The 21937-nt window shown below is 56.0% G+C and overlaps 7 protein-coding genes across 7 annotated transcripts; 5 read left to right on the top strand and 2 right to left on the bottom strand.

Annotated features, from left to right (window-relative positions):
- The first annotated feature begins 7 nt into the window (after nt 1-7).
- On the top strand, nt 8-1637 carry BJ171DRAFT_79440 (Sodium/hydrogen exchanger family-domain-containing protein). The gene is made up of 3 exons (XM_053115891.1): nt 8-85; nt 207-644; nt 865-1637. Exons 2-3 carry the CDS (start codon nt 300-302, stop codon nt 1531-1533), a joined length of 1014 nt encoding a protein of 337 aa, XP_052961582.1. The 5' UTR covers nt 8-85; nt 207-299; the 3' UTR covers nt 1534-1637.
- Nucleotides 1568-3241, bottom strand: BJ171DRAFT_543805 (uncharacterized protein). Its single transcript, XM_053112997.1, has 5 exons — nt 3179-3241; nt 2904-3077; nt 2411-2707; nt 2286-2376; nt 1568-2161 (listed from the first exon to the last, which is right to left on the bottom strand). Exons 2-5 carry the CDS (start codon nt 3056-3058, stop codon nt 1742-1744), a joined length of 963 nt encoding a protein of 320 aa, XP_052961581.1. The 5' UTR covers nt 3059-3077; nt 3179-3241; the 3' UTR covers nt 1568-1741.
- Nucleotides 3242-3564: 323 nt separating this feature from the next.
- Nucleotides 3565-3905, top strand: BJ171DRAFT_543804 (uncharacterized protein). The gene has a single exon (XM_053112996.1). The coding sequence runs from the start codon at nt 3571-3573 to the stop codon at nt 3835-3837; it is 267 nt and encodes an 88-aa protein (XP_052961580.1). The 5' UTR covers nt 3565-3570; the 3' UTR covers nt 3838-3905.
- Nucleotides 3906-5388: 1483 nt separating this feature from the next.
- On the top strand, nt 5389-6938 carry BJ171DRAFT_543799 (uncharacterized protein). Its single transcript, XM_053112995.1, has 5 exons — nt 5389-5483; nt 5685-5858; nt 6022-6067; nt 6249-6306; nt 6508-6938. Exons 1-5 carry the CDS (start codon nt 5466-5468, stop codon nt 6584-6586), a joined length of 375 nt encoding a protein of 124 aa, XP_052961579.1. The 5' UTR covers nt 5389-5465; the 3' UTR covers nt 6587-6938.
- Nucleotides 6939-6970: 32 nt separating this feature from the next.
- Nucleotides 6971-9125, bottom strand: BJ171DRAFT_543797 (uncharacterized protein). The gene is made up of 7 exons (XM_053112994.1): nt 9023-9125; nt 8822-8827; nt 8603-8727; nt 8446-8473; nt 8071-8273; nt 7831-7938; nt 6971-7571 (listed from the first exon to the last, which is right to left on the bottom strand). Exons 1-7 carry the CDS (start codon nt 9042-9044, stop codon nt 7155-7157), a joined length of 909 nt encoding a protein of 302 aa, XP_052961578.1. The 5' UTR covers nt 9045-9125; the 3' UTR covers nt 6971-7154.
- Nucleotides 9126-10520: 1395 nt separating this feature from the next.
- BJ171DRAFT_79311 (uncharacterized protein) lies at nt 10521-13693 on the top strand. Its single transcript, XM_053115890.1, has 5 exons — nt 10521-10637; nt 10715-12869; nt 13023-13146; nt 13248-13367; nt 13522-13693. The coding sequence occupies exons 2-5, from the start codon at nt 10765-10767 to the stop codon at nt 13579-13581; spliced, it is 2409 nt and encodes an 802-aa protein (XP_052961577.1). The 5' UTR covers nt 10521-10637; nt 10715-10764; the 3' UTR covers nt 13582-13693.
- Nucleotides 13148-14373, top strand: BJ171DRAFT_543790 (uncharacterized protein). The gene is made up of 3 exons (XM_053112993.1): nt 13148-13709; nt 13783-13943; nt 14020-14373. The coding sequence occupies exons 1-3, from the start codon at nt 13605-13607 to the stop codon at nt 14102-14104; spliced, it is 351 nt and encodes a 116-aa protein (XP_052961576.1). The 5' UTR covers nt 13148-13604; the 3' UTR covers nt 14105-14373.
- Nucleotides 14374-21937: the final 7564 nt, after the last annotated feature.

The following is a 21937-nucleotide window of genomic DNA, read 5'->3' as shown; positions in this document are numbered from 1 at the left end:
ATCAGCGCAGAGTCGATCCCCAGCTCTATGCGATCATCTTTGGCGAAAGTCTCCTGAACGACTCGGTTGCCATCGCACTCTTCACGTATGTCAAATCGTGTGCCTTCGCTCGTGCGGCTGGGCGGCGCCAATGCGAATCGGGGCTAGTCGAGGCAACCAGAGTGGATCCTTACGATTGTATCTTTTCCCCTTTGCCACGTTCGCAGCACCCTCTCCAACTTCAACAGCGATTCCGCCTTCTCACTCTCTAGCATTTCTATGGAATTGGGTCGTTTTCGGCTCTATTTTTTGGATCGCTCATGATAGGCGTCATCATGGCTTTGATTTGCACTCTCATGCTCAAGCACTCGCAGCTGTTTGAGTATCCGTCGCTAGAGTCGTGCATGGTGTTGCTCTTGGCATATGCCTCGTATCTGCTCTCCAACGGCTGTCACCTGTCTGGAATAGTTTCGCTGCTGTTCTGTGGCATCACTCTCAAGCACTATGCGTACGACAATCTCAGCCTGCGTTCGAGACGGACCACAAAGTACATGTTTCGGGTGCTTTCCCAGATGAGTGAAAACTTTGTCTTTATCTACCTGGGAATATCGATCTTTACCCGATCAGACTCTATTTTCCTGCCGGTCCTGATCGTTTTGATCCTGGTGAGTGAAGCGTCTCCGAATTGGCCGAGATCTTGCTCCCGTGCCACGGCAATTCCGACGCTATTGGAGGCTCGCCTCGATTCGACAACGCAACAGCATATCGGCTTGGTGTAATTGGATGTCGGCCCTGTGGGCACCAATCAAATAGGGCAGCGGGGTTGCCACCGATGTTGACAGGAACGATGACTCGCCGCGCTCGTCGCAAATCGTAAACCACTAGATCATATTGCTGGTGGCTCGCTACATCTCAACGGTGCCTCTAGCCTGGCTGGTCAACTCGGTCACATATCGACTCTACGGGAAAGTGAACCACCTTCCAAAGAACCACCAATGGATGATGTGGTGGGCCGGTCTCCGTGGTGCCATCGCCTTTGCCCTTGCCTTTGAAGTCACCGGTAAAGCCGGAGACATCATTCGCTCAACGACTCTGGTCGTATGTGTCATTAGCGTGTTGATTCTTGGCGGTACCACAAACTATGCCCTCGAACGACTGAAAATCGAAACAGATGTCGGCCCCAAGAGAAATCATGCCCTCGCTGACGACATAGACGATGCTACAGACTCAAGCGTCGACGGTTTTGAAGATGACGATGACGACTCTGGCTATCGATACGAATATGAGGACGAGCACCCGCTGGCATCGTTTGCTCCACGTTCGTCGGTCTCAAGCTACGCGTCCTCCCAGCCCCTGTCGGATGGGCCCCCTATCGCGACCGAGCGCTCGGCACCGCATTGGTTCATAAATTTTGATGACCAGTGGGTCAAGCCCCTATTTTCTCGACGCAAATATGAGCGACCTGGCTCCTCGGAGGCGTATCCGCGCTCCCGGGGCCCGCCTGGCACTGGCAGCAGCCACAAACGAAGGGTATCGGGCTCACTCGACGAATAAGCTCCAGTCATATATAACTCTTCCAGTCGAATAACACGAGTTCTATTTTCATAAGAGCGAATACCACCTGTCTTAATTTCTCATTGGTGACGTCGTGGAGTAATCAGGGTGATGGGCCAGACGCTCCTTCGCACCTCGCTTTGCCCGGAAGAGTCGAGCACGGGCGCTTCGGGCTGGACCAACCAACTTTCGATACTACAGTCACAGCCTACCAATCAACCGAATCGTCCTCCGGCATGAAGTTGCTGGCTCGCTGATTGATGAACAGAACTTCCGAAAGCTCAACGGCAAACTCACGGAGGACCAAACATGAGCGCAGGACCTTGGTTTCGTTTTCGTGGGTACGAGGCGGGCGACGGACAAAGAACGAGGAGCGCCGGCCACGGCCCGAAGGTGTCGGCACCACCGGTCGAGGTGGCTGTCTCGTCTCGGAACTCTGCAGGTCCGACGGTCGAACGGTGGGCAGGGCCGACAAATGCGGCGCATCTCCTTTCCGACTATGCTGTCTCTCGGTCGGTTGGCGGCTGTTGATGGGCCCAGAGCCGATATCGCTCTTGATTCTCTCCATCTTGGCTTGAACATCCAATATGTTGTCTTCGATGATGTAGACGGTGAACTTTTCATGAATCTAAAGGCGAGTCGTTGGCCGATGATAAACCGTTAGATACATGGAAATGCTGCGGAACTCTTCCGATTCAAGAGCAAGGCCGAGTCCGGGCTGACATATCGTGATCGACTGCCGTCGAACGCACCATCTCCAAGGTACATATCAGGTTGCAAATATATGGGTCTATCAATGGTGTCTTGGCTTCGCGGCTCTGCTTCTGGCAAAGCGATGTCTGACTCGATGTCCTTGAGCGTTCTCGACCCAGCCGACCGAGCAATCACGAGAATAGAGCTTGTCAGCAGCACTTGGCTGTTGTACGAAAGCGTCGGAAACTGATGCAATGTAAGTAGCACATTTGAAAGGAGCTCGTTTCCGACAGAGCGAAGCTGCCAGCCAGAAAGATGCTTCGGAAGCATGCACTGGCGTGAGACTGGCGCAAATATCGTGGCCGAGCTTGTGTCTCTGGAAAAACATTGCTCAAAAATGCGGGTGAGAGGTATGATGTCGGGGGCTTGCATCGCTTCGACATGCTCTTTGCGGTTGACAATGTGCGCGACTTGGAAGAGACTGCATAGAGAGCGTATCCGTCAGTTTAATTAACCGTGGGATTTGTCGGCCATACAACCGTCGATGCAAAGGAAACAGTAGAGTATCATTCCAGGCCGGCCGCATTTGAGCATCGAATATGCAGCTGGTTTGGCTTCGGAGACGCATCGAGGCGACTACTGGGCTCAAGATAACAAAACAAAAACGGGACTCTTACTGGTAGAGTGCGCTCTCAAGCGTCATTGACGGCGAAACAGAGTCGGATGCTTCCAAGTCCCACTGCAGTGACCTCTCCGGCGTCGCCAGCATGGTGGTGACAGCGCCGTGATCTGTTGATAGTAGGTAGTAAAGAAGCGATAGTGCTGCCTCCATCAACTGGGGCACGACGAAGGTAGCATTGCAGAGTCAACATTCTGGAATCGGCATATGGTCGTGCATCGATAGGGCAACCGGGAGCAGTTTGTAATCACAGTCAATCCATCATCACATCAGCTCTGTCGCTATGGCTGTACCCCTCAGTGCAAGGTTCAGCTTGGGTTGGCATAACACAAACCTCGGACGAGCCGCGGCCGATGTGCCCAGAAAGAGCGGAGACTCCGGCGGCTTCGTTTGCGTCAGTCAAGCAGCCCACAAGGAGCGACTGCAGATCTTTGGACCACGTATATTTCAACATGTCCCTCATGAAGAGCATTGCTATCTTGGCTGTGGTGAGGTCGCTGTGGAAGTTTGAACTGCATTAATCTGGCGTCTCGCTTTGAGCAAGAAGAGGCGGCAGCTGCGGATGCTAGCTCTGCGGCCCCTCTCTGATGCGCTGACTGTCCACATACTTGCTGCATATTCCAACGCCAAGTTTGTGGTCCCAAAAAGACACGAGGTTCTCGCGAATGACTTCCTTGAATTGCTTTGTAATGTTATGTACATGTTATCACGCCGAAGTAATCTCAACCTGGCTCAAGCAATCTCGCTCTAGCCGGGTACTTACAGAGTGGTTTTCGTTCATTATTTCGTTGATAATATTCCACACCGGGATATGGAGCATGTCGAACATGGGGCTCGACGTTGCTGAATCCGCCGCGATCGCGCTATCGGCTGGTGGCAAGCTACTGGATTTGATTTGCTGCAGGTACTGCTCGGAAATGTCATTCATCTGAGAGAAATGTCAACCAGCAATAAGGAGCATGCTTGAGTGCGCGTCAGAGATACCGACAGATGACCACATGATTGTCTTTATCGGTCGCCGACTTCGCCTCGGGCATCCCTGCCACCGGATTTTGAGTATGAAACCGGGCCATCCCGAGAACAAGGCAGATATGGAAGCAAGTACGACAACAGACTGGACTCAGTATACAGACCAGTATCTTGCACAGTGAAGGCAAGTGAATGTACTGAGCCATGCTGATGCGGGTTGCCCCTGCCTCAATCAAGATCGAGTTGAGAAGCTTCAAGGCATCCCGGGCGAGTCGACCGATGTCGTCGGATCGCGATATGTAGCCGAGGGGCACGCCAACAAGAAAGTGCTCGCGAATGGTGCGTTCTGCTTCGAGCTGGTCCTGAGGCTCATCGCAAATTTTGAGCAGTCCAAAGAATAGTTCCATAAATATAGGGACTTTTTGTATATGCTCAAGTACGAGGACGATCAGCATTAGCATGAGCGTTATGGTGGATTCCGACTCGTCTGATGACGCCGGTGGACTGGGGCTTTGACCAGATGTTGGCAGCGGATTGCCGAGCTGTGCTGTGTCTGGAGCACCAGCATCGCTCGGGAGCTGCCTTGTGTTGGTCGCCAGCGAGCTCCGGGATTCAGTATGGGAATGTGGGAAGAGCGACGGCAGATGGCCCTTGTCTGCAGCAGGCACCCCGACCTGAGGCTCACGATTTGCGGGTTCAAAGCAATAAGGCGTATTGTGAGCAGCCAGGACAATCCGCTGGAGGGGCAAACGAACTGACTCTTGAGGCAGGAGCTTGGTGGCATAGAACGGCGTCGAGAGGAGCTGGCAGAGAAAGCCGAGGACCTCATTCAGCAGGCCCTCGGGAAGCTGCAGTCATTCGCAGCGCAGCAGACAGTGTGGTAAGAACCATGTTGCATGCACTCTGCTGCGCCGGGCAAGAATGTGACTTTCATGGGATGCCTATCCGTCGTACGTTTGTTTCTCCAAAGTCGACCAGTGTCTCGATCAGCCGCGTCTGCAGCATGAATTCGAGACAAGGCCCCATCGTGGCGTCGTCCTCGCTGTGATGTCGCTCGAGCGCCTCTTCTCTCCTGAGACACTCAAGCATTGTCTCGAGCTGCTCCTTGATTGCGATCTCCTCGATCGCTTGGCAGCGGACCTCTGGGAACCCAGCCAGTGCAACGGGAGGCGCACACTCGGTCGTCAGTTCCAGCACAGCCGACATGATCGCATGCGCACTCCACAGACACGTCCCCAGGGGAGTAAGCCGTTGGCCAAAAGGCGAAACTCACCCGAACTCATGAACGCCTGGCGGATCTTGGTCCAGCACCGCACAAAGACATCACGGATATGCTGTTTCTGCGCTGCCGGAGACAGAAACTCGGCTGCTGAGCTCAAAAGATATGTCAGCGTCTTGTCCATATCGGCCGGATGTTGATGCAGAGGGCGGGAGGAGCGTTCGCTCAGCCGGGTTGGGCTGCCGTCTTGGCCCTGCAGGTCTCGGCGAGAACAGGCGAGAGCGAGAGCAAGTGCCCAACCCTCGCTTCTGGCCCCTGGGTTCCCGTTCTGCATCTTTGCCCTCTCATCGCCAGCAACAAGCCGCCGACACAATGGAGTCGCCCTGGGAGGTCAGGACGAGAACTGCACGGCATCGATCCGCCTGCGACGACGACGACCAAACTGCGGACCTCTGGACGCCTGAATATGATCAGTCTGCTCATCCCCATTCTCATCCCCATTCTCATCCCCTGTTCATCCCCGTGCTCGTTTCCATCATCACGCTCTGGATCTGCATTCGTCGCCGTCGGGTTGTCTTTCGCCCAACGCAGGAACGCTGGTCAAAATCCCGCGATCGACCTTACTACTTCAACCGCCAAACAGGCGAGAGTCAGTGGGATAAGCCCGATGACTCTTACAAGCCCCACGTCAAGGCCGGGGAAGTGCGTGCCTCGCATCTTCTCGTCAAACACAGGGACTCTCGCCGTCCGTCGTCGTGGAAACAAGTAAGCGACCTGCTCTGGCTTGCGGATGCCAATTCTCTCATCTCTAGACCAGCTGGCCATAGAGAGCCCTCTACTCATCGTCAAGTGCTTGGCATGCTGTTCTTTGACATGGTCCATGATTGTGCCCCCGTCTATCTGGCTAACTTACCGTGGGTGCCATCAGGAAAACATCACACGAACCAAGGAAGAGGCCTATGCAATCATTCAAGGTAGTGGCTGAGTGTCTGAGGAAGCAGATCCTGCCAGCTTCGGGCGGCTTTCTCGCCCCTGCCACTGATTATCTCAATGCAACATTCACTTGTTTCAGGCTATCGCGAGCGCATCGTCAGCGGCGAACTAACGCTCGGACAGCTGGCCCGAACTGAAAGCGACTGCAGTTCGGCAAGAAAGACGGCGATCTTGGGTTTTTTGGACCTGGCGCAATGCAGCCTGCCTTTGAATCCGCCACGTTCGTATCGACCAAAGTGGAGTCTCGATGGCTCGTCGTGCGAGGACCTGGGTCGACGAATAAGCCAGTGTGGTGTCCTGCAGGATCATGCCATCAAGCACGATGGGTGATCAATGAGCTGACGGACGGATAAGGGCATGCGCTTGAAACGGCCGATTGGGCGCTCGACGTTCTGATGCTTGGTGGTATCCATGTTTTTAGGTTTGCCCTGCAAGTCGGAGAGCTCAGCGGGCCTGTCGAATCGGACTCGGGCATCCATTTGATTTTGCGAACGGCCTAACATGGCAGCGGCAGCACAGCTTGTTGTCAAAGGCTGTAATGGTCGGAAATCCGAAGGGATCGCCTCACTCTCAATTATCAATAGTCCTCTGTCGTGAAACTTGTTTTGCGGTGCAACCTCGGTGTGCTATCGGTCGGCGGTGCATCGGCGAGGGCATGACGGTGTTGAAAAGGACAGCTCTTGAGCACACCGCACGGCCGTGTCTGTCGGTTGGTGTTGGTGTGTGTGGCATGGCCGTGTATATCTCAGATCAATGCCATGGGCAACGGCAATGGTGCGCCATGAAGAGTCCATGACTGTGCTGGTGGTCATTGCCGACGGCGATCCAGATCCAAATCCAGATCCAAATCCAGATCCCCGTATGGCGCATCACACCAGGCCCAGTACGATCCAGAACGGCAATGCCAATATTGAGAATTCGAGTATAGACTTTGTCACATCACAGGGCTCGGAAACAAAGATTCGTGTAGCTATAATCCGTCCACAGCAACGGGATCGTGCTAAGAAGGCTCTCTCGATGACGAAGACCCAATCCTCAAATAGAGCGTGTCAATCGGTGTACCCAGGTTCACTGCATGTTCTGACCCTCCTGCCCATCAAGCAAGAGTGCAGCCGCTCGATTTGTATCATTGCCGCTCATGCGCAACGCGGCGAGGACGTCCTCGCGCTGGAAGCCCATGCTTTCAAGGGCTGAGATCTGTTCCTCTGGAGGATTTTCTGTCGAAGCTTGGGCAATAGTGTCGGCATCATGGTTACTGGTTCTTGGGGCGGGTGGTCGAGGTGTACGCTCCTGAACATTGGTGAGGGAAGGTCGCTGGACATTGGAGGACATCAGCAAGGGAAGGATCCACGCCTTGCAAAAGCTGCGAACAGCCTGGGGATAGCGCCACTTTTGGAAGGGAAGTAGCGGTTGTCGATAGAGCATTCCTGCGGCAAGGCCACAGACGCCGGCCACGGCTGAGTTTGGGAACGACGACAGCAAGAGCTTCCTCGTTTGGATCGCGATCCATGTCGCCAATGGGGAAGGATGAGGGAGGAAAAGGCAGATTGCGGCGAGATGAGACCGATGCGACCAATACCATGCCCAGACGGTTACAGCGATCCAGATTCGAGGCGTGAAGTCAAGACGCCGGCCATGCATGACGGCGACAGCAAGGGGTCAATCGCACAAGTGGAGCTTGATGCCGCATATCAGAACTCGAACTTGCATCGAAATACAACTTGCCAACTCGCGACCAAGTTACCTGGGCAGCCATCATGTATGGCAGATACTTGTCGCTGAAGCTCATGCCCAGCAACTGCGACTTCCAAGTGGCCGGAACAGTTGCATGATACTGCCACAGGGCAGCAAACTGGCGGTGCGAGGGAGTCGGAGAGTGAGTAATCGGAGCCGGCGAGTCTCAGTCCATCGAGCGGCCTCGCAGACGAATCGGCAGTGGACTCTAGTCGGGGTCACTGGCGCGGTTGCGTAGGTTGGAACGTACGATAATGGCATATGGTCCCGACGACACATATTTCAGGCCAAAGTAATGGCCCGAGGCGAGGACGGCCACGTAGAATATGGTTGACAGGGTCGAAGTGATTGTCACAAAGGAAGCGAACTTGGAGGTTCCCCATTGTCGCTCAATTAAGCGCATGTGGTAGATCAACAGGCTGCCGAACAGGATCTCTGCACTGCTGCGGAAAGCTGGTTGTTCGTCGGAAGTAGTTCAGCGCGACGATTTGAAAGTTTGATAGTTGAGGAGTTTGAACGAGACAGCGGCGAGAGGGGTGGCGATTAAAATCATAACAGAGGCAGGACCAAGGCGCCGATGCAAGTAGTGAGATTCCTCAGGCTCATGGCTGTCCAGCAAACTCACCGCAATGAGTTGAGATCAGTCTCCAGAACTGCTCCGGTCATCCGCATTCGCCACCACGAGTTCGAATGCAATCAAAAGATTAGTCCCGGGCTCTGTCCGTATGGGCTTGGGCAAGTGCTGGCACCTCCAATGGTATCCACGGCCGGAGCAAACGTACTTGGTGGTCGCGCACAATGTGGGGGAAAAGCTGCAGATGAAAGCTGTGCTTGAACTTGAAAACGGCCGAGAGTAGGCTGTTGATTCCGACGAACAGAAACACCCCCTTGGACACGGGTGCATTGTCTGCACGATGAGGATTCGCCATGAGATTGTGTCCTGGGCTGCATTGCCAGAGATCCACAGGCCCATCGCTAAACACGCACAACAGCCGACTTACAGAAGCCTATGGTTGGATACCATTGCGTCCGGCGGGATAAACACGGTGGGGAGAATGTGAATCAGCGGGAGGTGCAGCAACCGACCAGGATCGACAGCAACCGACCAGGATCGACAGCGATCGACAGCGATCGGCAGCAATGGGGCCATCAACGCAGGGCTTGTCCGTCGCCTACAGCGCCGACCGGCAGATTGCCGCTACCTGAGGGGCCCGAGGGAAGCATTGTGGACTCTGGAGATCTGAGGCCGACTGGGCTGCTGGGAAGTGTCCGTATCTCGGCCCCGAGCGATCTGTCCGATGAGATGACACGCAAGCAGCGGCAGCAAGCGAAGGGCGAGGCGCGAACGATGCGCAGCGCGGCGCCTGGTGCGATGTCGGGCGGCCTGCTTGGGGATTGGGTCGTCATGGCCTTGATCATCTTGGAGCGAACGTCCTCCCAGATCGCCCCCTCAATTCTCCCAGATCCAACCCGATCCAACCAGGCCGGCCAAAGCGATGCGTGAATCGCTGCCGCGATCGCAGAGCCCCCTCCTCGGCACCTTTGCGAACACCTATCCGGCCTCCGTCGAGCCCACCCAAGCCGTCAGCGACCCCAGCGACTCGTCGTCCTACGACCAGGCTCTCTTGTCCAAACTGGCCTTTGTCAACGAAGTCAAGGACAAGCTGGGCCTTTCACCCAGTGAGCGGAAGCTGGTAAACAAGTCTTCATCTATTTTGTCTTGGGTTTTTATGGCCTCGGTGCTCCGCCGCACTGAGGCGCTGTGCCATCGCATATTCCGAACCGATTCTCGTCCAGAAGATAATGTGGTTTGCCCGGCGATCAAAGCTGCAACCGCGAGCGGAAGATGCGGAGCCGCCAAGTCGGCAGGGTATCCATCGAGTCTCGAAAGACTCTGCCCCTCGCTTGCGCACATGGGGTATCTTTACCCCCCCCCAACTTCCCATGGAAACTGACAACAGCGGTCGATCCCGACCGATCGTGCGCTTCTGCGACTAGGCTGCCTATCTCTATTGCATTGATGAAGCCAATCCAGACAACCAGATCAAATACCCCATCCACACAGGAATTACCTGTGTTGGAAGCAACATGGAAGCTGATGTCGTATTGCCCGTGCCTGGTGTCAGCGGACTCCATGCGATTTTCGGTTGGTAACAGTTCCGTCAGAGACCAGTCTGTAGGGACTCTCGCCTGGGAGAGCTGGACAGAATCAGATGGGACCAGCATCCATCACACTGCTCACTCCTCTCAACAGCTCCAGCCGACAATTCTGACGAACACTGCTGGGTGCTTGATTACTGCCTTGACACATGCTCTTCATCCTCGGTAGAGATATCCTCGCAAGGATCGATCCATTTTATCCAGGACCTCGAATCCACAAACTTTACCTCTATTGGCCAAGGTGACGATTCCGTTAGACTGTATCCTGCAAGGGCGTACCAGCTATTGAACAACCAAGCAGTTCAATTCGGGCCGGCCGTATGCCGTTATGAAATCGTTGATCCACTTCGCGAAGACAAGGTAGTCATTATCCAGCATGCGGGCTTCTGGGCGGTGGTATGCCGAGAACATCAGAGGCATGACGAGGCAGAGAATGAAGCGAGGGGGGGGGGGCGAGGCGGCGGTTAAGGGAGCCCAGCTGTCCAGGGTCCATGGATGGTCTGGCTCCATGAGCGGATCTGGCGCCAGCAGGCTTGATGTCTCGCACTGCCAGACCAAGCCGCTGACCCATGTTGCCAGCTCTTGAATCGGCCTCGCCCAGCTTTTGACCCCTTCCATATCCGGTTCTTTGGTTAACGGTGTAGGAGACACAAACAGGCAAGTGTGAGGCAGGATATCGGCGAACATAGCGGTTATGAAGTGGTCTGCTTGGCTGACTTTGTTGAATACTCTAGACGACGGAGCACCGCTCGGCCAGACTGACTCTGGAAGTGTAGAGCCAACCATGCCGGCCCCATTTGCGTCTCCGCCGTTCGATGGACCGTCCACCCAACTCGTCCAGAGCGGCATGGTGTCAACAACGCAGATCGTCGAGGGTACAGGCTCGTCGAATATCGAGCACGTTGTTTCAACTCAACCAGTTATCCCGGCTGATGAAGCTTCGAGCTCTGTCCCTCTCATCCATGAAAACATCTCGCGGACCCATCAGTCGATGCTTTCGCCGATTCGAAGCCCCGCGTTTCATATTCCCGGCGGCAGCCGCTCCAAGATAAAGAAGGCTAGCCCGGCCGACCTCCTAGGGGAAGGCGCCGATGTATTTGATGAATATGAATCGACACAAACGAAGAGCGAGCAGGGTTCGTCAAAGCTGATACTTCCATCGCCTGATCTGCTGGACGATCGCGGCTCAGGAGCCAACCGAGCGACAAGTCTTCACAGCAGCGAGCCTCAAACCCAGCCTCTGCAGCCCCAACATGACATTGGAAGCTGGCCAGACGAGGGTTTTGTCCAGAACAACTTGACCGAAACCGGATTGGATCTGGAGCCAACTCTCTTGATCGAGGCGGACTTGGACGGATTCCTGTCGTCCAGATCCGCCAAGAGCGGGCGGAGCGTCCATGCCACGCCAGACCCTGCGATAGCAAACGAACGAGGGGCTCTGCTACATGGCGATCCTGGCGATGGCAGAACGAATGGGCCAAATCCAAACGAAGAAGCCCAGCCGGATGCTGATATCGGTGTCGATCGTGTCCAGAAGAACAATGCCCCAGTCCAAGCTGACGATGGCATTGACTCGATTGCACACCGGGCAGAAGAGATTCCAGGCCAAGTTGATCCACATGCTCTGTCTGACACACCTGGCGGGGTGTGGATGGGCTCGGAAACGGAAAGTACGACCGTTCCCATGAACATGGCCCTCCATCTGGCCGCGGAGAGGACATCAACTAACCGGATCACCAATCAGGTCGCTGATTCGTGCGTCGCCGCCCAATCAAACTGTCACCATGCACAAGATGCCTTGGCATCATTTGCTGATATTCACGATACTGGTGACGGTCAAGACTCTGCTGCCAAATCGAGAAACAAGAGCGTTCAACGAAACAGCCCTTCATCCAGCCCAAACCCAAACCATTCGTCAGTGTCCGAGCGGCAGAATTCCAGCACGAGTGATGGTGCGACACTATCGGCTCATCAGTCAAGCACACCCGATGTTATCAACGAGTCAAAAATTTCGGATGACAAGACGGACAATGAGGTGCATCGTGTTTCTCAGTCCAGCTTTCAGTATTCAGTGCCTCCAGTGAACGCAGAAGCCGAATCATTCCGCGGAAATTCACAGAGGGGCCAAGCAAAGAAGCGTTTGGCAAAATCTGCAATCTCAGGTCGTCGAAAGGTGCCTGGTAGGTGGGATGAGATTTCCGATTCGGTAATTCTTTCCGAGCCCTCGGTGGTCCTCGAACATCGAGCAGCAGCAAGGGCTGTCTCTTGGCGGACAAGTTCATCAACAACAACCAGCACCCGAAGTAGTCGAAGTAGTCGAAGTAACAGCAAGACATCCGAAGTTTTTGGCAAATCAACCGCTGTCGAAGACGAGGAGCAACGGGTATCAGAGCTCTGGGCCTCACACTCGATCAGCCAGGCCCCAGACACAGCTACACTGAAAATAGACGACATTGCCGAGATGGGTTCATATTCGGAAGCGAAGGAGGCAGCCGAGAACATCGAGAATGTGACTGAAGAGGAGCAGGCCTCAGTTCATATCACACGAAATGGCGCCAGCGACAGCTCGGAAGGCCCACAGCACGAGACTTTGTCGCAATATACCCCTGCCCTGACAGTGTCCTCGACACTGAGATCAGTGTCCACTGCTCAAAGCGAGGGTGATGCAAATGCCACTCTGACTCTGGGCAAAACTCGGAAACGCAAGGCTCGAGACATCTCAACAGCAGCTCGACAGTCAAAGCGAATAAGGGACCGCAGCAACCAAGAAAGTGCCTCTCAGAGAACACTGCCCCGTGGAAACTCGGGTCTGTTAACGGACGAGGAGCAGAATCAGCAAGCCATTATGAACCCCTTGAGCAGCCAGTCGGTACAGCAGTCGCAAGATAGGTGTGTAGCCTTCCTATCCATTAGTCCTGGATGATCTAGAACATATTTTTGACGACAGTGTCAGAGCCTGTAACGAATGCATGTCGCAGGCGGGATGAAGAATGGGGTAAGCCATAGTTGATTAACGAGAATGTGGTCAACTCAAAATTACAGCTGGACGAGCTCGGTTCGAGCGCAGCGATCGTGGACATACGGCACGGATGATGCAAAGGCGATTCACACAGATATAGCTCCAAGTGTCATGTTTACTGGAATCGATGATGAGTCACGTCGGGCGGTGAGTGGCGAAAATACTCCGGATGCATGTGTGTTGGGGGGGGGGAAACGTGGTGGTATATTCTGAACCTGAAGCGATCGACTTGGCTGGGCTTAATTTAGATCGTAGAGGATCTTGGTGGACGAGTCGCAGATTCATGGGAAGACTGCACACACCTGGTCACAGACAAAATACGACGCACAGTGAAGTTTTTATGTGCGCTTTCCGCTGGTCGGAACATTGTCAGTATCCGGTGGCTCGACGATTCAAAATCAAAGGGCTACTTTGTGGGTAAGAGTTCGGCGATTGCTGGAAGATAAATGATGCTCCATCTTGAGCGATGAGTATGATGACTTGGAGACAGCCATAGTGACGACTACGACGCTCAACTGGCAGACGAAAAGAAGTTCATTTTACAAGATAAGGAAGGCGAGAAGGCCCATAGTTTCTCGCTGAGGTCTTCCCTTGCACAGACTCAGATGCATCCAAGTTCGCTGATGAAGGGGCTGCAGTTCTATGCAACAAAAAATATTAAACCTGCGGAAGACGAGCTGAGGGAGATTGTTAGCGCATCGGGCGGCACGGTAAGGTGGAAGTAATGGCGACCGCAACGATCAACATAGTGATGGCCCACTAAATCCGTACATCGTGTCTCAGATGATACAGCGAGTCGATGAATCCCCAGACGAAAATACCATCGTCTTGGGCTGCCATGAAGACGAGGAGGAGTGTCAAGCACTTGCTCAGAAGGGATGGACGATCCACACCAACGAGTTTGTGATGACTGGAATTTTGCGGCAGAGAGTGGAGAAGGAAAGGTAAGAATCTGGAAGTCATTATCTGGATGGGAGACACAGCAACGGAAGCCAACGAGCTGATAAATATCTGGTCTAGATATCACCTCTCGCTACCGAATCGACGTGCCAACCCACCGGCAAGCTCACAGCGCCCAAGGAAGGCATCGAGGAAACACAGTTGAGGAGAATGAGACTCTGCACGGATATACTGTGTTATGTGTTGGATAATGGGCAGAGGCAACAGTGCGTCATTGAGAGTTTTCGGATCATTGGAAACATCTCTCTTGATATGGAATACAACACCGAACTGTAATGAACGAGGGACGGACCGGGGACGGGACATGGGACTATCGGGGCACGGGCGAGCGGAGCGGGCAAGGCAGCGTGGGAACGGAGGTGTATTCAGGGAAGCGGGTCAGCGGAGTAGCCAGGAAGGCGAGATGAACAGAAGACTCGTCTTGCTGGGTCCTTCCAGTGCTGGGGCTTCACCCTTTATATATCGTGAGAACCCAGCAAACCGCAGTGGGGGTAGTGGTGGGGAGCCTCCTCGCTCGCGTGCACGACCCAGCCCTCTCGACATGTGGCGACTGGACCGAGTCGTCACATCACTCCCCCCTTCACCGACTGCGAGACCTGGATACCGGCTTTGGCTTGTCCGGGTATCGCTGGTGGAACTCCTCCACCAGTTCCGGAGCGTTCTTCACATTTGCGGGCGATTCCCAGGTGGATTCCGACATTGGGTATCCTTTCCAGGATACCAAGTAAAGCATCCCACGACCTTGTTTCTTCGAGTCCAATATTTCTTCGACCTCATACTCGATATTGCCCTCGACTTCAACTGGTGGTGGGGGTGGGATGATACGATTGGGGATGAGTGGGGTCACGTGGGGGTCTAGCAGTGACACATGAAATACCGGATGAATCCGGAAACGTGGTGGAAGCTCCAATTCGTAGGCAACGTCGTTGATCTTCCTCTTGATCTTGTACGGACCAATGCGCTTGTAGTCCAACTTGTCAGAGGGGCGAGTGGTCTTGATGTTGAGGCGGCGCAACCAGACTTGGTCACCCGGGGAGTACTCGGGTGCCTCCGCTCGCCGCAGGTCCGCGTAGTACTTGTAACGCTCCTGGGAGTCGCGGAGGTTCGCAGTCAAGTACTCCCTGATATCGCCAATGAGCATGGCGTGTGACTCGGCAGCCGGATTGATTGACCCGACAGGCTGGTGCACAGAAAATCTAGGATGAAGACCGTAGTTAGCGTAGAATGGTGCGACCCCGGTCGACTCGTGAGCTGCGTTGTTGTATGCAAACTCGGCCAGTGGAAGGAGGTCCACCCAATTGTCTTGTCGGTAGGAGGTGTAGCATCGGAGGTATTGTTCAAGGACTTGGTTCACACGCTCCGTTTGACCGTTAGACTGGGGGTGGAACCCAGACGAGAGGTTGGTTGTTGTTCCGAGCAGTTCGAGGAACCTGTCCCAGAAACGAGAGGCAAACTGGGGGCCGCGATCAGATACAACTGAGTCGGGCAACCCGTGCAATCGCACAACCTCGCGGAGCACCAACGTGGCTGTGTGCTGGGCGGTGATCGTCTTGGCACACGCGATGAAGTGTGCCATCTTTGTCAGACGGCACACAACCACCAGAATCGAGTCGAATCCTTGGACCTGTGGGAGGTCCGTCACAAAGTCCATGGAGATGGACCCCCACGGTCGTTCCGGGATCGGGAGGGGCATCAGCAGACCACTTGGAGCATGTCGTGGGGTCTTGGCTCGAGCGCAGGTGTCGCACGACCGAACATAGTCGGCGACCATCTGCCTCATACCTGGCCAGGTGAAATCGCGGGAGAGTAGCTTGAACGTCTTGTTGATTCCAAAGTGGCCGGCCAGGGGGTTGTCGTGGTACTCCTGGAGCAGGCGGAGCTGTTCCCCATTGTTGGTGACCGTTGCCTTGGGCGTGGTGCCGGTATTGGCGGGGATGGGGCGGTCCGGCACGGTGGTTGTTGGTTCCACGATGTCGTCTGGGTTTGCGTCGGAGTCATCGCGGTGCTTGTCGGAGTTGTCGGGGTTGTCGGAGTTGTCGCGGTTCGTGTCGGAGTTGTCGCGACGCGTCATGGCTGCGAGGATCTGCTCAGGTCGCAGGAGGGGAGCTTCGATCCGTGCATGACCCCCTCCCTCCTCAAATCCGTGCTCGGCACGGCGAGACAGTGCGTCTGCCTTGGCATGTGTCTTACCCGGCCGATAGGAGACCACAAAGTCAAAGTCCGAGAGGAACATCGACCAGCGGGCCTATCGCCCGTTGAGGGCACGTGACTCCATGAAATACTGGAGGTTGCGGTGGTCCGAGAACACTGTGATCTTGTACGGTGACCCAATGAGGAAGTGCCTCCAGCGCTTGAGAGCGTCCACGATCGCCAGTAACTCCTTGTCGTGCACATCGTAGCGGCTCTCTGCTTGTTGCAGCTTCCGAGAGTGGAATGCCACTGGATGTAGCATACCACTGTCGTCAGGCTGCGAGAGGACCGCTCCGATGGCATAGTCGGATGCGTCCGTTTCCACGACGAACGGCGCATCCAGGCGGGGATGTGCGAGGACAGGGGCGGAGGTGAATCGACTCTTGAGCTTGTCAAACGCGGCTTGTGCTTGAGGGGTCCAGCTGAACGGCACGTCCTTCCCCGTGAGCGCGTTCAAGGGAATTGCCAGCGACGAGTAGTCCTTGATAAATTGACGGTAGAAGTTGGCAAAGCCCAGGAAGCGCTGTACACCTTTGACAGTGTGCGGGGGGTTCCACTCGACAACGGCCTTGACCTTCGACGGGTCCAACTTCACATGGCCGGTGGTGACCACGAATCCCAGGAACTCGACCTCTTGTTGGTCGAACATGCACTTCTCAGGCTTCGCGGACAGGCCATGGGTTCGCAGACGCAGCAGGACTTCCTTGACGTGTTCTTCATGCTCATCCTGGGAGTTTGTCACAGATCCCTCCGCCCGCTTGGCTGCACCGTCGCACTTGAGTCACTGTTTGCGTTGCACACTTTCTTTTTCCTTTGTCCTGCGACGCCTTTCCTTTTTCCTTGCTCTCATGTTGCACACGCCGCTCTGTGTTCCCTGCATTTGTCATCGACCATGCATTAGTCAGACGCCGTGTCACCCGCATTTGTCAGCCACCGAGCATTTGTCAGACTTTCACATGTTTCTCCGGTTAGCCGCTGCTGCCTGGCTGCTGTCCCGCCGCCTCCGCTGCTTCGCCCCCGCTGCGGCAGGCTTCGCCTCCGGGACCGCCAGACAGATAAATAGCCCGCCTTCGCCCGCTCATGTTTCTGGTCATCACCTTCGACCCCAGACACACTTGACTCTATATCATAGCCTCGCTAAGATCAATAAAACCCTTCTCTATCTTCTTCTTTTGACTTCCTCTTGATCCCGCGATCTGGCACTTCCTCTTGATCCCGTGATCCGACAATATGTCTGAACACATCGTTCAGGAAGTGTTGGAACACCGCGGGGGCGTTCGTGAGTCCGAATGGCATCACGAGGTACTCGAACAGCCCGAATGGAGTACGAAAGGCTGTTTTCCATTCATCTCCCTGGCGGATGCGTACGAGGTTGTACGCTCCGCGCAGGTCGATCTTGGTAAACACCTTTGCCCCACTGAGCCGTTCGAGTAGTGTCGGGATGAGGGGAAGCGGGTAGCGGTTTCGGACCGTAATCTTGTTGAGGCTTCGATAGTCGACACACAAGCGGAGGGTCCCATCCTTTTTCTTCACAAAGAGGATTGGCGATGCCGCGGGAGACTTGGACGGACGGATGAACCCCTTCGCGAGGTTCTCGTCCAAGTATTCCCGTAGGGCATTGGATTCGTCACCGGACAGGCTGTATATAGGCCCAAAGGGCGGTACTTCACCTGGGACGAGGTCAATTGGGCAATCGTAGGGGCGGTGCTCCGGGAAACGGTCCGCTTCGCGCTTCGAAAAGACATCGGCGAACTCCGAGTACTTCTCAGGAAGTTGGTTGGGCTCAACAGGTGCGCCAGACGACGCAGCGACGACTTGGCTCATCGGGAATTGAATTGTCCCAGAAACCCAGTCGAATCCTGGGTTGGCCTTACGGAGCCACGGGAGGCCGAGGACGACGGGGGCATGCGGGCAACGCATTACGTCGAACACGAGAGACTCGGCACTGTCTCCCACGTGCACAGCGATTGGTGCTGTCTCCTCCGTGATTGAGGGGAGCATGCTTCCGTCGATGGCCACCGCCGACATTGGCGCAGCCTTGGGGCGAAGCGGCAGATTGACATCGTGGGCGAACGTGGGATCGACGAAGCAAGTCGTGCTGCCACTATCGACCATGGCCACCGTGGGCACGAGAAGGTCCTCGTGGGCGAGAGAGGCTGAAACAAGGAACAGGCTGGTGTTGGGGGTGCCAGATGCGGCGGCCGAGATGGCATGCGGGCAGGTCCCCAAGGAGGCGTCAGCTATCCTTGGGATTGGGGGAGGTGCGTGCTGGTCGGCGGGGAGAGTGGAGGACTCGGCAGACTGGGGGGAGGCAAGATTGGGGTCGGGCTTGATGGGAGACTGATTGGTGTGCTTGGTGGTGGGCCAGGGGACGGGCTTGTGGTGAGGACGCGTGCTTTCCCACGGTCCGTCGTGCTGGTCGTCCGTTGGGGACAGGCACGCGTCACCCTTGTTGGCGTTTCCCACGCTGCCGCCCAGGGCCGGGTGCGTGCTTGGTCCGGATGGCCGGGGCGTGGCAGGGGGGAGCGGCGGTCGACCAGGCGAGTCCTCGGTGGGAGTTGGTAGACGGGAGATGGGAGACGAGGGGAGTCGACTGAGAGGCGGGCGGACTGGAGGAAGTTGAGAGCGCAAATTTGGGGTGGTCGTGGAAGCTGCTGCGGTAGCAGTGTGCTTCATGGGAACAGGAACGGGAATAGGGGCCTTTGGGAACATTGAGGATGATTCCTTAAAAACGAGTTTATTGTTGTCATTGGTGTGCGCCAGGGCAGTGGCCCTTAGAGGCCCTGGCGCGAGTCGTTTCCCTGGTTGTTGAAGGGCTTGCGGTTGGGGCAGGACTTGATGTAGTGGCCACTGTCACCGCAGTAAAGACAGAGATTGTTGGTACGGCGGAGGCGGCGTTCAGCTTCGCGGTCCGTGGGAACAGGGGCGTCGACTGGCTGAGTCTCTCTGGGCGCGGGAGGGAAGGCTTCGGCTCGGTGGGCGGACAACGCTGGAAGTGGTCCTGTAACGAACGGTGTTGGAGGCTTCCATTCGACGCTGGTGAATGCGGGCATCGAGTCGGGTGGCGACCTCGATGAGCTCGGACAAAGTGTCGGGCAGCTCGCCCCGGATGGCGAGCATATCCTTGACGTCGTCGTTCAAGCCACCGTAAAACTTGGCAATGAGGGCGGCCTCGTTCCAGTGGATGTCAGCCTGCAGGAGCTGGAAGTCCGATGCGTAGACTGATGCGGGCTTGCGTCCTTGCACTAATTTCATCATCGAGGCTTCAGCTCTCATTTCGGCATGGGGATCCCCATAACGAGCTTCGAGGTGAGTACGAAACTGGGTAAAGTTGCGGAGCAGAGGGCTTTCTAACTTAACAAGGCTTCAAACCAGTCGGAAAGGGGCCCGGAGAGGAGTGTGCCAACCAGACCCACTATGTGGGCATCGGTGGGGTAGCGGGGTTCATGAAGGGTGAGGACAATATTGACCTTGGTCAAAAACGATCGAAGTTGATGGCGATCTCCATCAAAGGGGTCAGGGAGGCGGATAATGGGGTCGGTCATAGCGGGCAAGGTAAACGGGTAGGAAGCCGAGTCTAATGTAACGAACGGGGGACGGGGCGGAGACGGGAACGCAGGGCTAGCAGAAAACGGGACGGGCGAGTAATGGGCAACGGCGAGTACGGGCGAGCGGAGCGGGCAAGGCAGCGTGGGAACGGAGGTGTATTCAGACAGGCTGGTCAGCAGAGTAGGCAGGGAGGCGAGATGAACAGAAGACTCGTCTTGCTGGGCCCTGCCGGTGCTGGGGCATCGCCCTTTATATACCGTGGGAACCCAGCAAGTCGCAGTGGGGGTGGTGGTGGTGGGGAGTCTCCTCGCTCGCGTGCACGACCCAGCCCTCGCGACATGTGGCGACTGGATCAAGTCGTCACACGGCGCGTGCGAAGAAGACAAAGGAAGCGGAGCAGCGCGGGAAAACGGAAGAGCGCAAGAGCGGAAGAGACAAGCAAAAGGCGGAAAATTGGAGGGGAACTGCAGAGCTGCAAACAAACAAGCAAAGGGCAAAGGAACAGCCAAGTGTGCAGTCAAAGTGGGAAGCAGGCAGGAGCTATCCCTAACACCTTCCCTGGAACGACGAAGCCAAGATCTCCGCCTTCCGCCGTGGCCTGTCGAGGGATGTCACAGATCGCTCTGCCCGCCTAGCTGCACCGTCGCACTTGTGTCACTGTTTGCGTCGCACACTTTCCTTTTCCTTTGTCCTGTGACGCCTTTCCTTTTTCCTTGCTCTCATGTTGCACACGCCGCTCTGTTTTCCCTGCATTTGTCATCGACCATGCATTAGTCAGACGCTGTGTCACCCGCATTTGTCAGCCACCGAGCATTTGTCAGACTTTCACATGTTTCTCCGGTTAGCCGTTGCTGCCTGGCTGCTGTCCCGCCGCCTCCGCTGCTTCGCCCCCGCTGCGGCAGGCTTCGCCTCCGGGACCGCCAGACAGATAAATAGCCCGCCTTCACCCGCTCATGTTTCTGGTCATCACCTTCGACCCCAGACACACTTGACTCTAGATCCTAGCCTCGCTAAGATCAATAAAACCCTTCTCTATCTTTTTCTTTTGATCTCCTCTTGATCCCGTGATCTGACATGGTAGCATCGGACGATCCCGCCGTCAATGCCTGTCTCCAGGCCCTTGAACAACTATCGCTCGAGGACCGCGCCCTGGTCCTCTCCGCCCTGACTGCCCAGCCGAATCTCCCCACGGTCCCTCCCGGTTTCAAGCGTCCCAAGATCCCGCTCCCCGACGCCTTCACTGGCGAGCGTAAGGCTGCTGTCGTTGACGAGTTTGTCTTCTCAATGACCGAGTACATTGCCTTCCACAGTCTCGATGACGCCACCGCTGTCGCCACCGTCGCCATGAACCTCAAGGGCAAGGCCAAGACCTGGTGGCGCCTCTGGTCCCAGGGCAAGCAACTCGACAACCTGACCCCGGCCGCCGTCCTGTCCCTCGTCCGCGACACCTTCCTTCCGTCCACCTCGCTGCGCACCACCGAGGATGAGTTCGAAGCACTGCGCCACACCGGCTCCGTCGAGCAGTTCAACTCTCGCTTCCGCGATCTCCTCCTCGAGCTGCCCCACTTCAGCAACAACCGCCAGAACCTGCAGCGCTACCTCACCAAGCTCAAGCACAGGGTGCGCATCGAAGTCGAATGGAAGCTTGACTCCAACACAGCCACCCTCGAAGATGCCATGGCCCTCGCCGAGCGATACGAGTCCATTATGGGTCAATCGCAACCCCTGATGCAGCAGCCCGCTCGCACTCAGTTCCGCGATCAACCCTTCCGCGAGCTCCAGTTCCAGCGACCTCCTCTCTTCCGCGCTCCACCTGGTCAGCCGCAGTTCCGCCCAATGGTCCGTCCTCCTCGTCCCGCCTTCCAGCCGACCCAGCCTCCCGCACGTGACCCCAACGCCATGGACCTCGACAACGTCGACATGCGCCCGATCAAGAAGCTCACCGACCGCGAGAAGGAGTACCTCCGCCGTAACGGAGGCTGCTTCCGCTGCCGCAAGTTCGGCCACATCGCCTCGCAGTGTCCCTTGAACCAGCCCCGCATCAACGCCATCGTCGAGACCGCCGACCAGGCCACCTTCTACGAAGATCAGGGAAACGACGAGGCGGCAACCCCTGGATACTACGACCTCTGAAGGACCCGGCGAGTTGCCGCCATCCGACTCCGACCCCCGACGCTGAACTATTGACTCTCGCCACCGGACCTCACCTGATCAACTCTCTCATCGACGAACCCCACCG

Source organism: Polychytrium aggregatum, assembly GCF_025602895.1.
Source record: "Polychytrium aggregatum strain JEL109 chromosome Unknown BJ171scaffold_157, whole genome shotgun sequence".
NCBI lineage: Eukaryota > Fungi > Chytridiomycota > Chytridiomycetes > Polychytriales > Polychytrium > Polychytrium aggregatum.
The sequence above is the reverse complement of the archived record's forward strand: the minus strand, read 5'-3'. Positions and strand labels throughout refer to the sequence as shown.

Bases quoted from the DNA above. Each gene is read 5' to 3' on its own strand.
- BJ171DRAFT_79311 (XM_053115890.1), top strand. From the start codon at position 10,765: ATGCCGGCCCCATTTGCGTCTCCGCCGTTCGATGGACCGTCCACCCAA. The intron at 13,147-13,247 runs GTGAGTGGCGAA...GGCTTAATTTAG, and splicing joins ATGATGAGTCACGTCGGGCG to ATCGTAGAGGATCTTGGTGG. The intron at 13,368-13,521 runs GTCAGTATCCGG...CTCAACTGGCAG, and splicing joins TTTCCGCTGGTCGGAACATT to ACGAAAAGAAGTTCATTTTA.
- BJ171DRAFT_543799 (XM_053112995.1), top strand. The intron at 5,859-6,021 runs GTAAGCGACCTG...GGGTGCCATCAG, and splicing joins GTCCGTCGTCGTGGAAACAA to GAAAACATCACACGAACCAA. The intron at 6,068-6,248 runs GTAGTGGCTGAG...TCGGCAAGAAAG, and splicing joins GGCCTATGCAATCATTCAAG to ACGGCGATCTTGGGTTTTTT.
- BJ171DRAFT_543797 (XM_053112994.1), bottom strand. From the start codon at position 9,044: ATGCTTCCCTCGGGCCCCTCAG. The intron at 8,274-8,445 runs GTGAGTTTGCTG...ACGAACAACCAG, and splicing joins ACTGATCTCAACTCATTGCG to CTTTCCGCAGCAGTGCAGAG. The intron at 7,939-8,070 runs GTACGTTCCAAC...TCGCACCGCCAG, and splicing joins CGGGACCATATGCCATTATC to TTTGCTGCCCTGTGGCAGTA.
- BJ171DRAFT_543790 (XM_053112993.1), top strand. From the start codon at position 13,605: ATGCATCCAAGTTCGCTGATGAAGGGGCTGCAGTTCTATGCAACAAAA. The intron at 13,710-13,782 runs GTAAGGTGGAAG...ATCGTGTCTCAG, and splicing joins TTAGCGCATCGGGCGGCACG to ATGATACAGCGAGTCGATGA. The intron at 13,944-14,019 runs GTAAGAATCTGG...TATCTGGTCTAG, and splicing joins CAGAGAGTGGAGAAGGAAAG to ATATCACCTCTCGCTACCGA.
- BJ171DRAFT_543805 (XM_053112997.1), bottom strand. From the start codon at position 3,058: ATGGAGGCAGCACTATCGCTTCTTTACTACCTACTATCAACAGATCAC. The intron at 2,708-2,903 runs GTAAGAGTCCCG...CTCTCTATGCAG, and splicing joins CTTGAGAGCGCACTCTACCA to TCTCTTCCAAGTCGCGCACA. The intron at 2,162-2,285 runs GTGCGTTCGACG...ACTCGCCTTTAG, and splicing joins TGATATGTACCTTGGAGATG to ATTCATGAAAAGTTCACCGT.
- BJ171DRAFT_79440 (XM_053115891.1), top strand. From the start codon at position 300: ATGATAGGCGTCATCATGGCTTTGATTTGCACTCTCATGCTCAAGCAC. The intron at 645-864 runs GTGAGTGAAGCG...GTAAACCACTAG, and splicing joins TCCTGATCGTTTTGATCCTG to ATCATATTGCTGGTGGCTCG.
- BJ171DRAFT_543804 (XM_053112996.1), top strand. From the start codon at position 3,571: ATGACTTCCTTGAATTGCTTTGTAATGTTATGTACATGTTATCACGCC.